Consider the following 20,963-nt stretch of genomic DNA (forward strand, 5'->3'; position numbering starts at 1 on the left):
AGGTGAGTTACCCGTAGGAGCGGGTGGCTTGGCTGGGTGAGGCGAGATAGAGCGGGATGAGGGAGCCGTAGGAGCGGCGTCGGAATGGCTGGCTGGGCTGGGCTGAACTAGGAGCGGCGAGGTACAACTGCGAGGAGAGCAACATCTGGGTGGATGAGGGCCGGGGTTCGTGGGGGCGGCCAGAGGCGAGGTGTGCGTGGGGCGAAGGCGGGAACGTCCACACAGACCTTCGGCGGCTAATGCGGTGGAATGCGGGAGCCTGCCGGCGGCGGAGTAGCTTCGGGTCACGTGGGGAGGGCCGGAGGCGGAGCGCGGCCTGCTGCGGGCCGGCAGATCCTCCAGGGGTGGTAGATGGGCTGTGACGTGGTACACAGACCATAGCCAGCAGCGACGGCGGCGCGGGCGGCGGCGTCGGCAGGGTGTGAAAGAACCGAGTTGTACCTCGTTATTCGGTTCCGGAGGTCACCAATTTGTAGCGGCAGCTTAGGCCGCTACAGAGAAAACCAAACATTTCTGTTTGTGTGTTTTCTAGACAGCATACGTTATAGCTGGTATAACGCCGTGTGATTCCGTTAAGGCCGTCTTTGTAGGTTCAGTGAAACAACTGATATCCTGGTGGTGACTTCATTGACGAACAAATTTATTCTCGAGAATATACATGTTTTTGTGAAAGGCGAATTAGTATGTACAGAAGTTAACATACATTATTATTTACAATTATGATATATAGGTGTTTTTATACATATGAGTAACTTTCTTATAATTTTAGCAATGACTAGGTATATGTACATATGTGATGTAGTGACTTGATATGATGAGATATGGATAATGAGAAATAGTGTGTGTGGATATGAAGGCAGACTGAAGAAAAGGTTCAGGAAGAAGAGAGGCTTAAGAGAAAACGGAGAGTTGAAGGGTAGGCTAAGTAACTGAAGGTGGAGAGAACGAGAAAGAAAATGGTGTGGATTACGGGTCCCTACAGGGGAGAGATAGTAAAGATAAGGGCAAACATTTATCCTTATCTGAAGAGCACACGTCATTTACACAGTTATCAGCAACCAGTCCACGGCGCTCACCACACACCACACGGTACTGCAGACATCTCAGACTCTTCGCACAGAACTCGGCACAACAATCAGCACACTGCATACGGCGTAAGTCAGCTCACAGCACACGGCATACAGAGAGAGAGAGAGAGAGAGAGAGAGAGAGAGAGAGAGAGAGAGAGAGAGAGAGAGAGAGAGAGAGAGAGAGAGATTTACATAGATTTACATAGATTTACATAGAAAATCAGACCACACAGACCCCATGGTCCAGACTAGGTGGTCTGTCCTTACACCTAAGTGATTCTACATTAATCAGAAGGCTCCAAAACGATGCATTTCAACTCTAGTTGATATTAAGTTGAAGGAAGTGACGGTCGAGCTTGTTTTTGAAGGAGTCAATCGTGTTACACTGGACCACTGACGGTGGGAGCTTATTCCATTCTCGCACTACAACGTTAGTGAAGAAAAATTTGGTGCAGTCTGAATTTACTTGTCTACATTTGAGTTTTACGCCATTGTTCCTCGTACGCAAAGTGTCATCGATCATAAACAATGTTGATCTGTCTACATTCGTGAAACCATTAAATATTTTAAAACATTCGATCAGTTTTCCTCGTTGGCGACGTTTCTCAAGAGAGAACATGTTAAGGGTGGAAGGCCTTTCTTCGTAAGATTTGTTGCGCAAGGAAGGGATCATTTTTGTTACCCGAGCCTGAACACCTAATTTAGCAATGTCCTTTGCATGGTGGGGAGACCAAAACTGTACCGCATATTCCAAGTGGGGTCTGACTAAACTATTGTAGAGTGGAAGTATTACATCTTTATTCTTGAATAAAAAGTTTCTTTTAATGAAGCCCAACATTCTGTTCGCTTTATTTGCTGAATCGATGCATTGCTGTGAGAATTTGAGGTTTGACGCGATTTTGACCCCCAAGTCCTTAACGCACTGAACGCTTTTGAGTTTAACGCCGCGCATTTCGTAATCGAACTTCTTATATCTTGTTGCAACTTGAAGGACCTGTCACTTATCTACGTTAAGGTGGAAAGTCATTTTTACGGTTGAAAAAATCAATTTTTTGAAAATCTCAGTATGAACTAGCGCGGCTAGTGCTGAGGTAATTTGCCGCACTGCCAAGCGTTAAGAGCGTCATGGTGGCCTTTACTTAAATACCTACTACCCTACGCACGGGGGATTTAAACATATATACTGTCACTTCTCTTTGTGTATCTTCTATTTGCATCCTCTTTTTCCGACTTTTTGGGGTTATATGTAATTATGGTACTGTATGATAGTCTCTCCGCATCTCCACGCGGGAAGAGTGTGTAGCGGGGAGGCAGTGTTGATTTTGTGGAGCGGGAAGGTTCACGCGCTCTGCACTCACACGTGCGTTTCTTTTTGGCTTGCTTATGCTGTCTTCCAGTGTATTTTCAGACACTATGGGGAAGCGGAAAGCAAAGGCAGTGAAGTGGAGTGAGGCTGCAAAGAAACGTGTGAAGGTGTACTGGGAGAAAGTGAAAGAGGAAAAAAATGAAGATGCGGCAACACCATAGCCTAGTGTGGTGAAAGAGCTTCCTTGGAAATCTGAACTCTTGAACATTATCAAAAGAGTTAGATAAGGAACGAGACATAGTTGTGTTGTGCTAGAAAACATCTCTGTACCGTACATTGTCACCTAAACATAAAAGTGCGTTTTTCTCAAAATGAAAATTTTAATGTAAAGAATTATATATCTCGACTTGGGACAATTTTTAATTTTTTTGCAGCATAATACTCAGAAAAGAATGATCTACAAAACTGCATATTGAGATTCGTTAATGTCGAAGTTTGTAGGATCTGTGATTTTTATTTCGGTAGTTTATACAGAAAAAATTACCGCTTGAATTGATTTTGTTTTGTGTACTTATTATTTGCGATATACAAATGATAATATGCAGTGTTGTTCCGTTGGGTGTCTTTTAAATCTCATATAAAGGATATTCCTTTACTTTGAATCGTTTTCCGTTAATAAGAATTTTTTGAGCATATGTAAAACTTAAAAAAAATAAAAAATCCATCAATTTTTATGAAAATTATATCAGGGGTACCTCACAGTCTTGTGTTTAAACTATAAAAAAATCATTAGTCTAGATGAAAAATTACGCCCGCAGGAGATCAAAATGTCCGAACACGACCGTAAAAATGACTTTCCCCCTTAAAGGGCATCTCCCATCTATCAGACCAAGCTGAAATTTTGTGCAAATCCTCTTGGTGGCTTTGCCTGTCTTCGTCAGTATGAACCGAGTTACCAATCTTTGTGTCGTCTGTAAATTTACTAATGCGATTATTGAGTCCGACATCCACATCGTTGATGTAAATAATGAAGAGCACTGGGCCAAGAACCGAGCCCTGAGGGACGCCACTAGTGACCGGCGCCCACTCTGAGTTAAATCCGTCAATCACCACTCTTTGTTGTCTGTTGCTCAACCAATTCGCGATCCATTGGTGTACTTGACCGTCAATACCTATTTGCTTTAATTTGTAAAGTAATTTATGATGTGGGACTTTATCAAACGCTTTCTGGAAATCAAGATAGACTACGTCCATTGATTTGGTTACGTCATAAACCGTGAAGAGGTCGTTATAAAAGATTAATAGTCGTGTTGTGAGTCCCCAATTAATGAGTGGCTTTCAAGGTAACTCACAATTTTGTCTCTAATTATGCTCTCAAGTAGCTTACTTACAACCGAAGTTAGACTAATGAGCCTGTAATTACCTGGGACTTTTTTGTCTCCTTTCTTAAAAATCGGTGTCACGTTAGCCTTTTTGCAATCCGAAGGGACGATGCCTTGTCGCAAGGACATATTGAATACGGTTATGAGGGGGGAGACTATTTCGCTCTTTGTTTCTTTGAGCAGAGAGGATATACTTTGTCAGGTCCAGGACTTTTATTTGTTTTAAGTGATTGGAGGGCTTTCAAGACTTCATCGGTTGTTATTTCAAAGTTAGGCAAGGCATGCTCGGGATTTACATTAGTACTGGTGTTGGTGGTAGTGGTGGGAGGACTGTTAGTATTAAACACCGAGGAAAAGCAATTGTTTAATAGGTTTGCAACGTGTTGGCTGTCAGTCACTAGTGCACCGTCGCTGTTTGTTAAGGGTCCAATTCCACTTCTGATCGCCTTTCTGTTGTTTATGTAACTGAAGAAGGATTTCGGATTATTTTTACAGTTGGCCGCAATAGTTTCTTCATATCTACGCTATGTCTGACATACTAATCTTTTTACTCGTTGCCTGGCATCATGGTAAAGTCTAATGTTTTCGGGCGTGCTTTGCTCTTTCTTTAGCCTGTAAAACAATTTTCTCTCCTTGACTGAGTGTTTAATTTCGCTGTTAAACCAAGGTGGGCTTTTATTAGTGTTACTTCGCTTCTCACACAAAGGGACGAATGTGTTCTGCTGAGTGAGTAAATGATTTTTAAAGCTTAGCCAGGCGTCCTCTACATTACCGTCATCTGATAGCTGCATTTCTATTAGTTTTCGTCAGATTTCTACGAAGTTTGCTCTTTTGAAATCGGGCACCTTTACTTTATTTTCAGTCACTGATGTTTGAGCTCTAATGTCGACGCGGACTAATTTATGATCGCAAGAACCGAGGTGTTCTCCTACCGTGACATTACTGACTAGGTTATCTTGGGTAGTTATAACAAGGTCGAGTATGTTATTTTGTCGAGTTGGTTCAGAAACCATTTGGCTTAGATAATTTTCTTCTAAAAATTCGATCATTCTGTGTGACTCGCCTTCTGTGCCTGATACTGTCGCCCAGTCGATATGGGGGAGGTTAAGTCTCCTAATATCAGTGAGTCGCTGTTATTAAGTGACTGCATTAAAACGCTGTACATTTCATGATCGGCATCGAGTGATTGCCCCGGAGGCCTGTAGGTGACAGATATATTTAAATTGACCTTTGCAATGTTTACTCGCACGCACAAATGTTCAACGTTACTGTCTCCTGGTGTTCTGTCAGCGGGTTGCATATAGCTTTTGACAAAAAGGGCGACACCACCCCCTCTACGGTTTACACGATCTTTGTTGAAGAGTCTGTAGCCATCTATGTTGTATTCTGTACTTAAATCAGTATTTGTGGTGTCGATAAATGTTTCGGTTATAGCAATTACGTCAAAATTTTCTGTCAGAGCAAGACATCTCAGTTCATCAAACTTGTTTCTTAGGCTACGCGCATTGAAACTAAGGACTCTTTGGTTATCATGAGGCTTGGTAATAGAGGTGGAGGTACTCAAGGTTACGAGTTTGCTGCGATGAATGGCGTCTATTTAAGCGGGCGGGGTGGAGGGACGTGGCTGAGAGTCGTTTTTTGATCGGGTGTCACGTGCTGCATCGTTGAGGAGCCTTACGAATCTGGTTGCCCCGATGGGGGACAGGTGTATTCCGTCCCTGTGGAAGAGTTTACTCTGGCCGTAGAAATTGTCCCAGGCGTTAAAGAACTCAACGTCAAGCTCTCCGCAAAGAGTCTGTAAGCGGTTGTTGAGGCTGAAGGCCTTACTGAAGAAGTCGCTCTCATCCCACGTCCGTGGTAGAATTCCTGAAATCAAAATATTAGGGGATTTAGACTTATACTGCTGGATGAGCCTACGGTACTTGTCCAGCAGTTCCTCAGACCGGGTCGTGGTGATGTCGGTTGTAACTGTATGGAGAACAAAGAGTCTGTCATCAGAAGGCTCAGCGGAGACTTCGTCCAGAGCAGCTGTGATGTCGTCAACTCCAGCTCCGGGATAACAGTAATTTCGCCTACGGCGGGGGACTCTTCCACCACCTGATGGCGAATCATAGAGTCACCGACCAAGAAGGTGCTCTGCTCGTCGTCCTCCTCCTCCAGTATGGCAAATCTGTTGTAGCAATGAGTAGGATAATTGGCTCTAGGGGCGGGTCTGATTCCTTCTCTCACGGGAGTGAAGCCTTCAGCGTCAGGTGCAGCTGTCCCGCTCCCCTGTGACGTGTCTTCTTCGGAAGGTGCCTGGGCATCGAGAGAAGGTGCTGAGGGTGATGAGGCGTCACTTACAGCAGGGGCAACGATGTTGGCCTGGATAAACTCCTGCAAGGTTTCAACGGTACGTGTTAGTTCGGTGATCTTCTCGCCAGCCGTCAGCCTTTCGCCCTGTTAACATAATATATATATATATATATATATATATATATATATATATATATATATATATATATATATATATATATATATATATATATATATATATATATATATATATATATATATATATATATATATATATATATATATATATATATATATATATATATATATATATATATATATATATATATATATATATATATATATATATATATATATATATATATATATATATATATATATATATATATATATATTATATATATATATATATATATATATATATATATATATATATATATATATATATATATATATATATATATATATATATATATATATATATATATATATATATATATATATATATATATATATATATATATATATATATATATATATATATATATATATATATATATATATATATATATAATAAATAGTAAACAAGAAAATATGAAAAACAGGAAGAATCGTAAATTTAGGGAAGGGGAGAGAGATCCGTTATGTGGCTGTTTTTTTTTTTTTTTTTTTTACATCTTCGTCTGTGGCGCCGGCAGGCTGTTGTCAACATCTTGAATGTGTGTGTGTGTGTGTGTGTGTGTGTGTGTGTGTGTGTGTGTGTGTGTGTGTGTGTGTAATTCACCACGGCCTGATCACGTGTTGGACTCGTAATCGCCAGCAGGTACCCTCCCGACATGAGCAAGTGCTCTTTATCGTCGATCTATGGGTACTGCCAGGACCTCACACACCACACACCCCATCCCCCTTGCTCATGGGGGGACAGTAACCACTCCTGGTCAACGGAAAGAATCCGGCCTGAGGTGGCTCGAACCGCCGCCCTATCAGACCGTGAAGCCTGGCAGGGCAGCGCTCTAACCAATTGCGCCACGAAGTGTGTGTTTTGTGTGTGTGTGTGTGTGTGTGTGTGTGTGTGTGTGTGTGTGTGTGTGTGTGTGTGTGTTCAGTTAAGCACAAAAAATAATGCAGTTAAATATAAGGAATGGAAAAATATTTAAGTTAAAAGCCTCGGAAGCAGGGAAGACTCGTGTGGAGGAGGCGAGGGGAAACAGACTTGACATGTTATGGGGTTCGATGTAGAAAATTTACAAAGTGGAGAGCACCTCATTAAAACGTCGAAGAGTTAATGTCCCTCTGTAAAGATACGGGGGTTGTAGAGTGACGACTGTCTATTATGGATGATAAAGCCGCCATCCTACACTATGAAGGTCTGGTAAAGAATAGTGGCCAGGAGAAAACGAGGAGAAACATTTACGGGTTAGGAGGTTTGCTGTTATGCTAGGAAAGGGGATGTTAGTGAAGTGTTTGCGCCAAGACAATCATGGAAATGCGCAGGCTAAAGGCTCTATCCCACCAACGCCCGGTACATTCCGAATCACGCCGAATTGGGTTACTTCGGCACGCCCACGGAAAAATCGGCACTGGTCGGCGGTCAACGAGCGCACATCTTGTCAGGCCGGCACGCACCGGCTAGCAGCCAAAAAAGCCGCAGTCGACAATAACTTTTTTTGCGAGAGCTGCCCGGCAGAATTTTTGATCACGAGATTCAGTGCCGACACCGTGCAATGTTCTTCATTACCGTGTCTCTGCCGGGCAAGCACCGTATACGTACCGGCTCTTGCCGTACGGTTATCGGCCTTTACCAGGTCATAATTTCTCCCCTTGGTGTCTGCACGGTGTGAGTACGGTTCACTAGGAATGCGCACGGCAAGTGCGGTGCGAGTACGATGTGAGTACGGTGCCCTAAGAATGCGACCGGCAGGGTGAGAAGTTGTACTGGCTGGCAGTAGCTGGCAACTCACTGGCCTGGGCTTACATAAAATCGGCCACCCTGGCAAGAGGGAGCAATCTTTCCCCCCACCCTATCCAGAGTTGCCCAGTGGAACGCCAGCACTCCTCGGGCGCGGTGGACCCGCGTGGTCATCCTCGCTTGGGCCACCCCTCCGCAGTCAAGTCGACTGGTCGGCTGCTCGCACGTGCACCGCTACGGGCTGCTCCTGGGCGCCTGCCCGGAGGGCCCGTGCCTCCGTCGCTGCTCGCCGGCTGTTATCCGTGGCTGTGGCGGCGGCGGAGGCGTCCCTACACCCGCCGGGACTTAAATTGCCCGCCCCCCCTTACAGGGCCGCCTTTGAGCCAAGGCCCTGTCCCCCTATTTAGGGGGTAAATCTTTTGACTGACCAGAGTTGTCAGAGACACGCCAGTCCTCGTCGACAGACCGACTTGGTCGGCTAGATTTCGATCGCCGATAGACTCGGTCTGTCGGCTCCCTGCTACGGGCCGCCTTTGGCAAAGGCCCGTGCTCCCTCGTGCAAGAGAGAGCAATCTTCCCCCCCCCCCCCCCGAGAGTTGCCATTTGGTATTCATGCACCGTGATTGATAGTGGACTTAAATTTGATAATGAAGCGAATGAAATTTGTCACTGAACTATAAAAAAAATGAATACTTCCACTTATACATCCCCTTACACACACAAACACACAAAAAAACGTACATAGACAGTTCAACCTCCCCAGTAACCAACTATTTTTTTTATAATAATTAAAAGTTTAATATTTTCATATCTTAGTCGGAACGCTCGGGGTGAATTTTTACCTGTGCTGCATCACTAAATTTTCACCGTCACTCTACAAACCAGAGACACCAAGACTAGTACTAAAAGGCAATGAATAAATAGTCATTAGTTACGGCCGTGCCGGCCAGGTAGCGACCCCCGACAACTTTTTAAATTTCCTCGCCAGGCCATCCCTACCCTATTCCTCCCCCTCTCATACCCTCCGGTTCCCACGCTTTTTGTACGAGAGTCTCGATACGTGTATAAGTCTCGTAACGAGACTTATACACGTCTCGTACAAGTACGCACAACGCAGGGACACACCCCCTCCCGCCGCCGGTCAGTTGCCGGCTCTTAATTAACTGTGAGGGTATCACTATGTCGAAATGGAAAGGTTCCAATGAATCTGGTCGTACTTATCACACCGAGTGGAAATAAGAATTACGAAAACATTTGTTTTATTATTAGTTTGGTATTGAAAAAGTGAATCTGGTATTAAAAATTGAAGTATTTGGTATTAAGTCCCTGAGTAAATCTGGCAACCTTGACCACATCTCAGCTATCAGTGCTTTTGGCCAGGGTGCCCAATATATAGGCGGTGCTGCTTTACCGGGGTGTTTACCGGGGTGGACCGTGCGATGCCGAGCACTTGCCGGGCACGTATCGGGCACGTACCGTCATGGTTTCGTGTTTTGCCGTGCGAGGATCGGCCAAGACCGTAGTGATTTCGGCCTTTGCCGGAGGGCAGTTCTTGGGACACCGTGCTCGCATCGCCTGTCACCGAGGGAATACTGTGCATGTACCTTGCGCGTGTCGGCAATCACCGTGCGAGCACCGGCCGCACACCGAACTATATCACGGTATACGCCGATCTCTTGATTTTTTAAAAATTCGGCACGCACCGGCTAAGATCGTGCTCGACCGTACTCTGTGGGACACCGGCTTAAGGCAGAAGGAACTGCATATAGTTTTAACAGACCTAGAGAAGGCGTGCGACAGTGCCACGTGCCGTTGTGTGTGTGCCTTTATTGCGGTGCTCCACAGTCATTTTTATCAACCGCGAGGCAGAACCGTCTATCTATCGATCTATCTATACATAATTATATAAATGTATCTATCTTTTCCTGCAGGTTGCCATTGTGTGTGTGCCTTTGCTACATTCGTCTACATTCACCATGGGCTTCACCACTCAAAAAACGTCTATTTTGCTCATCATCGTGACCGTCATCGCCATCTACGGGGTCTCCAGGTGCGTGCTGCTAAGGCTTCTGTGGATGTCTTCCAACCAGCTCAGACATTGGTTCACACGATGTCACTCCACAGTGATTGTCAGGGAAATCATTGCATGGGAATGTGCAGCTGCCTTTATGCAAACTTCGTATCTCATCTTTTACTGAATCATCTTCCTCGAGGTTTGGTGCTCTGTATTTTCTCTACCATTTATTGTCCCTCTCACAAATCCAACGTTATACAAGAGCCTTGCCAGCCCCTGCATGGAGTGCGCATCGCACCTCATGTGTACGGGGCTGCACACACGCAGCTCTTCCTGGACAGAGTAGGGTTAGGCGTTTTGCCTCACCAGCTGCCCTACACTTACTGATTCTTCTATCCTCCCAAAAAAATCTGGCGCAATATTGCATCTCTTTTTACCTTCTATCGACATTTTTATGGTCTTACGAACATGCTAACTTGTTTATCTGTCGCATTAGTAGTTCTGTAAAAACAAAGTCACATAGAAATTTCTTTAATATGTATTTTTCCATTTTGTCGTGAAAACACACACTATACATCTTCGCCAGCTTTATTAGACCATCTTTATGCAGTCCCTGTTTTTGATGACCATTGTACATGGCTTCCTAAATCCAGTACCAAACGTTTCAAATCAATGAAGTAGTTATTGCTTAAAATCTTGTTATATAGAACATCATTCAAATGTCTATGAATTTATTAGTTGACACTACAAGTTACGCCACGAGACTGCTGCTTATGAAATACACTTGAAAATAAGTGTTCAATACTTTTTCTCTCTTTCTCTTTTTTTCCATAAAAGTCAAAACAAATCAATTTGTATTCGTTGCAGTGGCGCAGACTCCAAAGTGACCAAAATTTCCACATTCTTTTTTTCTTGTTACTAACTGTTAGGGTTTTTATTGACGCCAGGCGGAGGAGCAGCTTCACGGCCATTTCCTTAAACCATCATCATCATTTTCTGGAGGACTGTGGACTTCCATAACGACTCCTATATAGACGGCAGCACTTGCTTCTCGGTCACTGTCCGGAGCTAGCGACTGACCTCCATAAAGGACGAATAAGTATAGGTACTGCTGCCTCTACATAAAAACAGTTTTCAGAGCCCCCATTGGAAGGGTGCGTAGACACTGGCAAATATACCCTCTTGTTTCACCTGGCAGGTATTCATTTGATGAGAAGTTTGCTTCCGTGCTCGTGGCAAGATGCATCAACATCAGCAGCAGCAACAGTGCCAGGCCCTCACCTCCGCCCACCAGAGCACCAAGGGATGGGGCCTTCTATCGGGAGGCAGACATCGCCACGTGGGACGAGGACTGGGGTAAGGCCGCCCCTAGCTTTCTCCGCCCTTTCCTCCTCCTCCTCCTCCTTCCTCCTCTTCATCAGTAGCCATTAAAAGATCACTGCACTTCTCTGTCTGATGATAGCATACTCCATGATGCTACGGACAAAGCTTTATTTTCATCACCTGCTTTTAAGTCGGGGCCAACTTCTCGAAATGGCGGGCAGACACCAAACTCCTCTCTCGTTGCAGTTTTCTTTGCAACAATAAACAATACATTAGAGTTTCTAGGTTGCTACTTTGTTACTTTGCTGTCCCTGTGTGTGTGTGTGTGTGTGTGTGTGTGTGTGTGTGTGTGTGTGTGTGTGTGTGTGGGTAGGCGCTTTGAAGACCGATATATTTATTTGGGACTATGGTTATAAATAGGGTAAAGGATGTTAGCGATGGATATGCTGATTTCAAGAGGAGGGTATCAGGACACCTCTCCTCCCGAAATTGACCTATCTTTCGGCCACTCCTGTTGACTCTTTTGTAGGAGCAGTGAGTACTGAGTAGCGGGCTTTTTTTATTCTTTATTATTTCCTTTTCTTTGCCCTTGAACTGTTTCCTCTACTGTAAAAAAAACAACTTGAACATAAAAAAGAAGATGGGACTTTCAGCAATGGGATTAAGTTAGTTGAATTCAGCATCCAAAGTGAAATGGTACCCTAAAAGACTACCAATGCATCTCTCGGGCTATTATTATTATTATTATTATTATTATTATTATTATTATTATTATTATTATTATTATGACTGTGACTCCCCCTCTCTTTAAGGGAAGAAGAAATGTGCGTTGCGTCCCATAGCAAACCTCAAGACGTTTTTCGACTACATCGAAACGCCGCGGGTCCGTTGTGACACGCAGGTGAGTCTGTGGGCACGTGGCCTTGACTGTGAGACAACTACACCGACAACGATGACGACGACAACAACATACACAATAAAAAACGACAATAATAACAACACACACGTGCTGCATTTTAACAACCATAACAATGATGATAGTAAAAATAAGAATGATAACAATGAACATTACTACTACAACTATTACTGAACTAACCTAGGAAATATTCAAACCACTTAAGGACATGCAGGACTATTTTTAATGATGATATTATTATTTTAAAACAACCTCTATTTTTTCCTACATTCTGCTCTTTTTTGAGTTCTGAAGTCCAGTCTGGATGTCGGCAACTCCATTTCATCTCAAACTTTTAGCTCGCTTTTTTTCTTTCAAGTTAATAAAGTTCCTACTATCCAACCTCAACATGCAACTTAGTTCGTTAGTTAGGACTAGCTCCCAATATCGTCCTGAGTCGTCCCACAACTCCTGATCTTCAACAGATGATGCTGGGAGGAAATCTGCGAAGCGAGAAGGGTTACATTGACGGCGATAAGTGGCTGTGTGTGGACAAGAAGTACAAAGTGACTCCCTTGAAATGCATTGTCCTTTCTTTCGGCATCGGGGGAGACTGGTCATTCGAGGACGAAGTTGATAGGAAGCTGGGCTGCAGGGTAAGTTTTTTAATTGACTGAGTATTTCTGATTCCGGAAAACAAAACAAAAAAACACGGGCAAACGTAGGTACTTGCCATTCCAATCCCTAAGTATTAAAAAAAAAAAACTGGTACTGTGACTTATCTTTACGATGGACAAGGCAAGAGCGATATATAGCAAGGAAAAAAAAGCGCCACCAATATCCTTCTGTATAGCAGGCAACAGAAAAAGAATATGACCCCCAAAATAAGAAATCTCAAATTCAGTTTCAGACACGTCCTCTTTCTGCAGGAAAGTGTACAGTAGACAAGAGGCACATTCTAGATGTATTCCGTCTAAGATTCACGTGTCCCTTTGCTGTAATTTCACGGTAATTTGCTACGAGCGCGGTAATACTCTGAGTGTGCGATGACTAAACTCAACACTGATGCAAGGAGCACATACGCTGTCCACCCATATCTGCCAATCATTCTACAGAAGTTTGCTAAGAGTACAATTAAATTCCGAGAGTGGGATAGCTCAAAAAAAGAAAAAAAAAAACTGATACAGACGCCGTTCACCCAAATCCACCAACTACTCAGGAAAGACAAGCTTCAGTTTCATGCGACTAAAGAAATAGTCCACTGAGAAGGGTCACAGCAGATGATGAAAATACCTGATTGTTCTAAAAATATGAAGTGTTGAAACATTTAAATGTTAAGCAGATGTTTAGTTCATGCAAAATTTCGATTTAAGGCTTGGTGCACTTGTAGGCAGGGAAAGACGATGGTGAATCAAGTGATCGGGAGTTACCATGTATATCTGGCCTTATGCATTCTCCTTGTGCCCTTGTGTGTTTTGTGGCTCCGACTTGTTTGTAATCGCATTATCATACAGTCGACTTCCTGCAGGTGTTTGCCTTCGACCCCACCATCGAAAAGGAGAATCACAACCGCACCGCCAGAATCAGCTTCTTCAACCTGGGCATCGACGGCTTCACCGACACCGGTCCGCACGCCAAGAAGAAGGTAAGGCTGCCCTCGCGCCAGCAGCCTCAACTGGCGACGCCTGACACTGTCCACTGTGATTAAGAGTAAGAACAATGCGTCAGGGGTTGGGAAACATAGGGTGAAGATTAAAAATAAGAAGTGGACTTGGACAAGTTATGTCACGCGCAGAACTGATACCAGATGAACAACTATAGTAACACAGCGGCACCCAAGTAACTGAAGAAATCAAGGCCTACAGAACACCAACTAAATCCCTTGCCGAAAGAGATGGAGAACAGTAACATGAGACAGAGAGGCCGAGAGCACTGGGAAAGTCCTTTGTCCTGCAGTGGTCTATTGGTCTCTGAGGAAGATGAAGGAAAAAAATCTTCATTTATTATCAATAGCTTCTACAACACAAAAGACCTGTTTATTTTATTTTTTTATTTTTACTGCAAGAGAGCAACTCGAGGGCAACGAAAAGCTGCAGAAAAAAGCCCGCTAACTGTTACTCCCATATAGCCAAAAGTATAGTGGCCAAAAGAGAGGTCAATTTCGGATAGAGAGGTGTCTTGATACACTCTTTTTGAAAGCAGTCAAGTCATAGGCAGGACAAAATACAGACGAAGGAAGACTGTTCCAGAGTTTACCAGTGAGAGGGATGAAAAAATGGAGATGCTGGTTAACTCTTGCATAAGGAGTTTGGACAGTATAGGGATGAGCATGAGTAGGAAGTCGTGTGCAGCGGGGCCGCGGGAGGAGGGGAGGGATGCAGCTAGTAAGTTCAGAAGAGCAGTCAGCATGAACATCAGCTTCCTCGAGGTTGGGCGTTCTGTATCGTCTCCGCCAGTTCTTCTTCCCCGCACAGTTGCTGTCCATACACAGGGGCCTTGTCCGCCCTCGAATGGAATATGCCTCTCACGTGTGGGGGGCCTCTCTATCTTTTATCAATATTTTCACGCTGACTGCTCTTCTGAACTTGCTACCGGCATGCCCCCCCCCCCCCCCCTCCCGCGGCCCTGCTACACTCGACTGTCCACTCTAGCTATTCTTTTTTTTTTATTTAAACAAATTTTTTACAAAAAAAGGAGGCTCAAAATTACACTTTTTAGGTATAATTATTCTAAGAGCCTGTGTATGGGACAAATTGAATTGTCGAATGTTGAAACATACAAGCATACAAATACAAAATACAAAAAAAAAAAAAAAAAAAAACGTAAAAACAATATGGAGTAATGTCAGTTTGTCACTTTATATTTATAGTTTATAGCACTAGCGCACTTGGGTGTCCCTCAGGCCACCTGTGAGCAGCCAGCTTCACCTGCTGCGTGCACATGTTCTCCACTTGGGGAGTGGCTGCCGTGAACATGTTCCACAGGCGTGTGGTCCTGGCTGTATATGTGCGCTGGTGCTGCCTGGAGTGTGATCGAGGCACCTCCACGAGCTGGTCACCGGAGAGTGTAGTCCGGGTGAACCTCTGAGCAGCGCGTGGAGGGAGCCTCAAGCTGCTGAGGTGGGGAACCCCCTGCACCTGGGCTTTGTGACACACCACCAGTGCTGGGACATCACGGCGGTGCTCCAGCGATGTCACAGTGGCAGACGACTCCTCCAGGTGCTCGCTGGCCTCCACCAGACGCAGTGGTCGTCGCTGCACTGCGCCGAGCCTCTGCATGTGGGTGGCAGCACTCGCCATCCAGCACAGGGCACCGTACTCCAGATACGGTCGTATCTGTGCCTTGAAGAGAGTGAGGATGCCCCGTGGGTCGAGGGATCCCGCTACTCTTCGCAGGGCAGAGACTCACAGGGAGGCCTGGCGGGCAACAGCTCGGACGTGGAGGTCGAAGCGCAGGCTTTGGTCCACAGTCACTCCCAGGACCTTGATGTGGTCCTGGAGGGGCAGACTCTTGCCTCCAAGACGCAGCTGGCCTGAGACTGCTCGAGAGGCGTCTGGGGACCGTGAGATGACCATGGCCTGCGTCTTCTCCGGGGCGAGGGTGACCTGCCACTCCTCTCCCCACTGCTCCACCAGGCTGAGCTGCCTGTTGATCTCCTCGACGGCGCGCTGGCTGTCGGGGCGGCAGTAGGAGCGGGAGAGTGTGCAGTCATCGGCGTAGGCTGACACTGCCGATAGCTGCCGGAGGAGATCGTCGATATATATGTTCTACAGGATTGTGCCAAGCACGGAACCCTGTGGAACTGAGGCATGCACTGGTGAAGGCCTTGATGACTGCCCTTTGATCACCACCTGAAGGGTCCTTCCCTGGAGGTAATCCTTGAGCAGCATCAGTAGGGCACCCTGGACACCTTTGGCGCGAAGCTTCTCAATGAGCCCCGCGTGCCAAACCCTGTCAAAGGCTCCAGCAATATCCAGGGCTACCACGAGTGTGTCCAGGCCTTCATCCAGTGCGTCTTGCCAATCCTTGGAGAGGAGGAGGAGGAGGTCCGCGGTGGACCGGCCAGGCCTGAAGCCAAACTGTCTATCTGAGAGGAGATGGCTCTCACTCAGATGCTGACAGATGACTGCAGCCACCACACGCTCCAGCACCTTGGCCACCACAGGAAGAAAGGAGATGGGCCTGTAGTTGCTGGGCTCGGACCTCGAATTTTTCTTGTGGACCGGAACCACACGCGCCTCCTTCCATAGTGAAGGCCACCTGCACTCCCTCAGGCGAGACGTGAAGACGGCGGAGAGAGGACCTAAGAGCTCCTTGGCACAATTCTTGAGGAGGCGTGGGCTTATGTCATCCGGGCCAACGGTTTTACCTGCGTCCAGCGCGCTGAGCAGCCGCTCAACCTGCCCTGCCGTCACCGACACAGAGGAGACAACACGGTCGGTTTCCTGGGGCAGCACAGGTGCGGGTCGTCCCGGGTCACCAACCTTCATTTTCTTGGCGAATAGTTCAACCAGGAGCGAAGCTTTGTCTCCACTGCATGTGGCCGTGGAACCGTCAAGCCTGGTGAGTGGAGGGACGGCATGGAGTTGGTTAGCCCCCTGCCGCTCCTTAACGAGACTCCACCAGGTTTTGTTGCCAACTCCTGGGCCGCAAAGTTTCCGCTGCTGGTCCTCTCTCTGTCGCCTCTTCGCCCACGCGCAGGTAGCTGTCATCCGTTTGCAGGCCTCCCGGTGTTGGACCTTATTTTGGCGTGACGGATGACGCTTGTACCTCTCCCAGGCGGCATGCTTGGCCTCGGCAGCAACCCGGCATCGGAAACCGAACCAAGCGGGGTCACTAGGCCTGGCGAGGTACACCCTGCTGGGGACATATTGTTGCTGGAGGGCAAGGAGCTTGGTGGTGAGAGCCCGTGCCTTGGCCTCGGCGTCCCCAACCAACAGGGTCTCCCAGTCCGTGTCCTCCACGGCGTGTCTCATTGACGGCCAGTCGGCCCTCTCCCAAAGCCAGATGGTGCGCGGGACTGCGTCTTCCCTCTCTGTGGTCAGCTCAACCCGAGCCAGTACGGCATAGTGGTCAGAGCTGCCCACTGGCCCCAGCTGCTGGCAGCGGAGGCTGGCCTCGGGGAGGTCCGATAGCACAGGGTCCAGTAGCCCTCCTCGCTCATGTGTGGGGAAGGTTACGTGGTTTACCAGACCCTGCACCGCCAGTAAGTTATCGAAGGCTCCCTGCTCCAGTTGGAAGTTTAGATCTCCCACCACTATCACGTGGGAGCACTGGTGACGCAGGAGCAGGGTGTCGAGCTCCTCCGTCAGGCAATCCAGAGGAGCCCGCCCTTGCCTAGGGGGGCGGTACATGACACAGAGGAGGAGACCACTGTTGTCCGTCAGTGCCATCCTGAAAAATAGAGCTTCCGTTTGGTGAGGCAGCGTCACCTCGAGCTTCTGCACCTTTAGGCAGTCCTTAAAGCAGGCCGGCAGCCGAACCCCTTATGCAAGAGTTAACCAGCATCTTAACTCTTTCATCCCTTACACGGGTAAACTCTGGAACAGCCTTCCTCCGTCTGCATTTCCTCCTACCTATGACTTGACCTCTTTCAAGAAGAGTGTATCAAGACACCTCTTCACCCGAAATTTACCTCTCTTTTGGCCACTCTTTACTTTTGTCTGTTGTGGGAGCGGTGAGTACCGGGCTTTTTTTTTCTACACCCTTTTTGTTGCCCTTGAGCCGTCTTCTTTGTTGCAAAAAAAATAAAAGATATGCAAAATGGCGGCGGAATTTAAGAGGTAAAAGTCTGCCAGTAAGAGGAGGGGAGTTGAAGAGACGAAGAGCCTAAAACTCCACTCTGTCCAAGAGAGCTGTGTGAGTGGAGCCCCCTCACACGTGAGATGCATACTCCATACGAGGGCGGACAAGGCCCTTATATATGGAAAGCATCTGTGCGGGGGATAAGAACTGGCAGATACGATACAGAACGCCTAACCTCGAGGAAGCTGATTTAGTGAGAGAGGAGATGTGAAGTTTCCAGTTCAGATTTTGAGCCAAGGATAGACCGAGGATGTTTAGTGTTGAAAAAGTTGACAGCCGAGTGTTGCCAAAGAATAGGGGATAGGTGTTTGGAAGGTTGTGTCGAGTTGGTGAGTGGAGAAATTGGGTTTTTGAGGCATTGAAGGACACATGGTTCCTTTAACCGAATCGGAAATGATAGCAGGGTTTGCAGTTAAGCGTTCTGCAGCCTCCAGTCTGGAATCTTGCAATTCCTGTTGAGAGGGTCTTTTGTTGAAAGAAGTTGAATAATGCAGAGTGGAGTCGTCAGCGTATCAGTAGATAGGACAGTTTGTTATGGAAAGAAGATCATTGATGAATAATAGGAGGAGAGTTGATGATAAGACAGAGCCCTGCGGGACACCACTGTTGATAGGTTTAGGGGAAGAACAGTGACTGTCTACCGTAGCAGGGATAGAACGTCGGAAAGGAAACTGTAGATAAAGGAACAGAGAATGTATAGAACCCGTACGAGGGAAGTTTAAAAAGCATGGTGTTGTCCCAGACTATCGAAAGCTTTCGATATGTCTAGCGCAAATGAGAAAGATTCACCGAAACAGCTAAGAGTGGATGAGCAAGAGTCAGTAAAGAGAGCAAAAAGATCGCCAGTAGAACGCCCTTTACGGAACCCATACTGGCGGTCAGATAGAAGATCAGAAGTGGAAAGGTGCTTTTGAATCATCCGACTAAGGATTGATTCAAAAGCTTAAGATGGACATGAAAGTAAAGCTATAGGGCGGTAGTTTCAAGGACTGGAACGGTCACCCTTAGGCACAGGCTGTATGTAGGCGTACTTCCAGCAGGAAAGAAAGGTAGATGTTGATAGGCAGAGGCGAAAGAGTTTAACCAGGCAGGGTGTCAGCACGGAGGCACAGTTTGTAAAGACAATAGGAGGCACTCCATCAGGCCCATAAGCCTTCTGAGAGGAGATCAAAGGGGGCAAAGAAAACATGTATGGATTACTATTCTGCCTCATCTTCATTGCCAATTTTTGAGTAATATATATATATATATATATATATATATATATATATATATATATATATATATATATATATATATATATATATATATATATATATATATATATATATACTGTATCACTGCCAGTCACATGACAGTCAGCACTGTACCCGCAGGTGGACCGCTACGCCAACATCCTCGCGGGGCTCGGCCTCCTCGACAGTGTCATTGATGTCCTCAAGATTGATGTGGAGGGGTCCGAAGTCGCTTTCTTTGAAGATGTTTTTGAGAAGACTCCCAACCTGCTGAAGAACGTCAAGATGATAGCGATGGAGATCCATATGGACGACAATCTCAGAGGTAACGTTCCTGTGTGGGGAGGGTCGGCCTCCTCTGCCAGACGGAGGCTGCAAATAACTGGTTGATCTCAAGTTGTCTCTTCTTACTCCTCACGCAAACTGATCAATTCCTGAAAACTTTTCGACGTCTTTTTCTTTTATATTCAGAGTAGGACAAACTACGTCAAACTGTAGGGTTCACATTTTATATTTTTCAGACCTTCTACCACGTCACAAAGTATTCTGGAAATACTTTCTACTTCTGGACTGTATGGGCTTCAAGATATGGCACAGCGCCGTGAATCCGTTTTGCACTAACAAAGTAGTGAAGGGGCAGCACCGCTCCAACTGCTACGAGATAGTGTGGGTCCAGGACCGAGAATGGTAACGCCCAGGCCGACAAAGAGAGACTGGTCAGCTCACCCACCTGATGGAAGGGTGGGGCCGGAGGAGGCGGCAGGAAGGAGCGGGTAGGGGGAAGAGGCGTGAAGGTGGGAGGAGGTGAAGGCTTGGAGATGGGAGGGGAAAGTGGAGGAGGAGGAGGTATGTGGTTGGGTCAGAATTGCAGAATACGTGGTTGTGGACTTATGATGAGAAGGCGAAGGAAGTGCGGGATATGATGATTGATTATTAGGGGCGTTGTGACTTGGCGCCGCAACTGCAGGGTCATATGGCGCCGGATCTAGTGCATTTAAAGTGTTTTAAAACTATATTAAACCGCTAAAAAAGATAAAAACATGATAGAAAAACTATATAAAACCACTCAAAAATTTAAAAAACTTTAAAAAAAAACTAATAGAACTATATAAAGCCGGTTAAAGGTAAAATACACGATAAAAACAACGATAAGGAGTCAATAAAACCTACAGGAGGTTGAGGACGTCAGCCTCCTTTAAGAAGCCATACACGTCATGTCCCGGGGTGAGTGCTTTCTTCCCCAGCACCAGAGAGAGAGAGAAGCTCCCATCTCCATCCCGACACCGGGGGAGGTACCGCTCTCGCAGATCCCCCAGACTGGGGCACTCGACCAGCAAGTGCCGAACAGTCAGGGGGACCAAACAGTCGTCACAGTAGGGCTGAACTCCCCGGGACATGAGGAAGCCATGTGTGTATCGAGTATGACCCACCCTAAGGCTGCGTTTACACCAAGCGAGTCGCGTCGAGTCGAGTCACGTCAAGTCATTTGACGCGATTCATATTGACGCAACTCCGTTTACACCGACTGCGTCAACCTGAGTCAAGTCAGTAGGCCCAATTGATTTCATGGAGAATGGATGCATGTTTTCTTTTTTTTTATTTATTAATTTATCTTATTTATATTGTTTTTTTTTTCAAATCTTTTCTTTTTCTTTTCTTTTTAGTTCATTTCTTGCGGGGTTTTTTTCTATCATACTTAAGTTGATGGTTGTGTACTTCATGTTTTGAC

At 46.1% G+C, this 20,963-nt stretch overlaps 1 protein-coding gene across 3 annotated transcripts; it reads left to right on the top strand.

The window, feature by feature from the left end:
* The first annotated feature begins 1,044 nt into the window (after nt 1-1,044).
* Nucleotides 1,045-20,856, top strand: LOC127002815 (uncharacterized). 3 transcript variants are annotated; one of them, XM_050869030.1, is made up of 8 exons: nt 1,045-1,154; nt 9,894-10,012; nt 11,175-11,332; nt 12,112-12,200; nt 12,680-12,850; nt 13,723-13,839; nt 19,376-19,559; nt 19,756-20,856. In XM_050869030.1, the coding sequence occupies exons 2-8, from the start codon at nt 9,939-9,941 to the stop codon at nt 19,923-19,925; spliced, it is 963 nt and encodes a 320-aa protein (XP_050724987.1). In that variant the 5' UTR covers nt 1,045-1,154; nt 9,894-9,938; the 3' UTR covers nt 19,926-20,856. The 3 variants fall into 3 exon arrangements, with proteins under 3 accessions (XP_050724987.1, XP_050724988.1, XP_050724986.1); XM_050869031.1 differs by lacking the exon at nt 1,045-1,154 and adding an exon at nt 2,412-2,430; XM_050869029.1 differs by lacking the exon at nt 1,045-1,154 and adding an exon at nt 6,005-6,150.
* Nucleotides 20,857-20,963: the final 107 nt, after the last annotated feature.

This window comes from Eriocheir sinensis, chromosome 24 (genome assembly GCF_024679095.1).
Source record: "Eriocheir sinensis breed Jianghai 21 chromosome 24, ASM2467909v1, whole genome shotgun sequence".
Taxonomy (NCBI): Eukaryota; Metazoa; Arthropoda; class Malacostraca; order Decapoda; family Varunidae; genus Eriocheir; species Eriocheir sinensis.

Coding starts and splice junctions, on each gene's coding strand:
- LOC127002815 (XM_050869029.1), top strand. CDS start 6,115: ATGTTGGCCTGGATAAACTCCTGCAAGGTTTCAACG. Junction 12,851..13,722: donor ATAGGAAGCTGGGCTGCAGG/GTAAGTTTTTTA, acceptor GACTTCCTGCAG/GTGTTTGCCTTCGACCCCAC. Junction 19,560..19,755: donor TATGGACGACAATCTCAGAG/GTAACGTTCCTG, acceptor TATATTTTTCAG/ACCTTCTACCACGTCACAAA.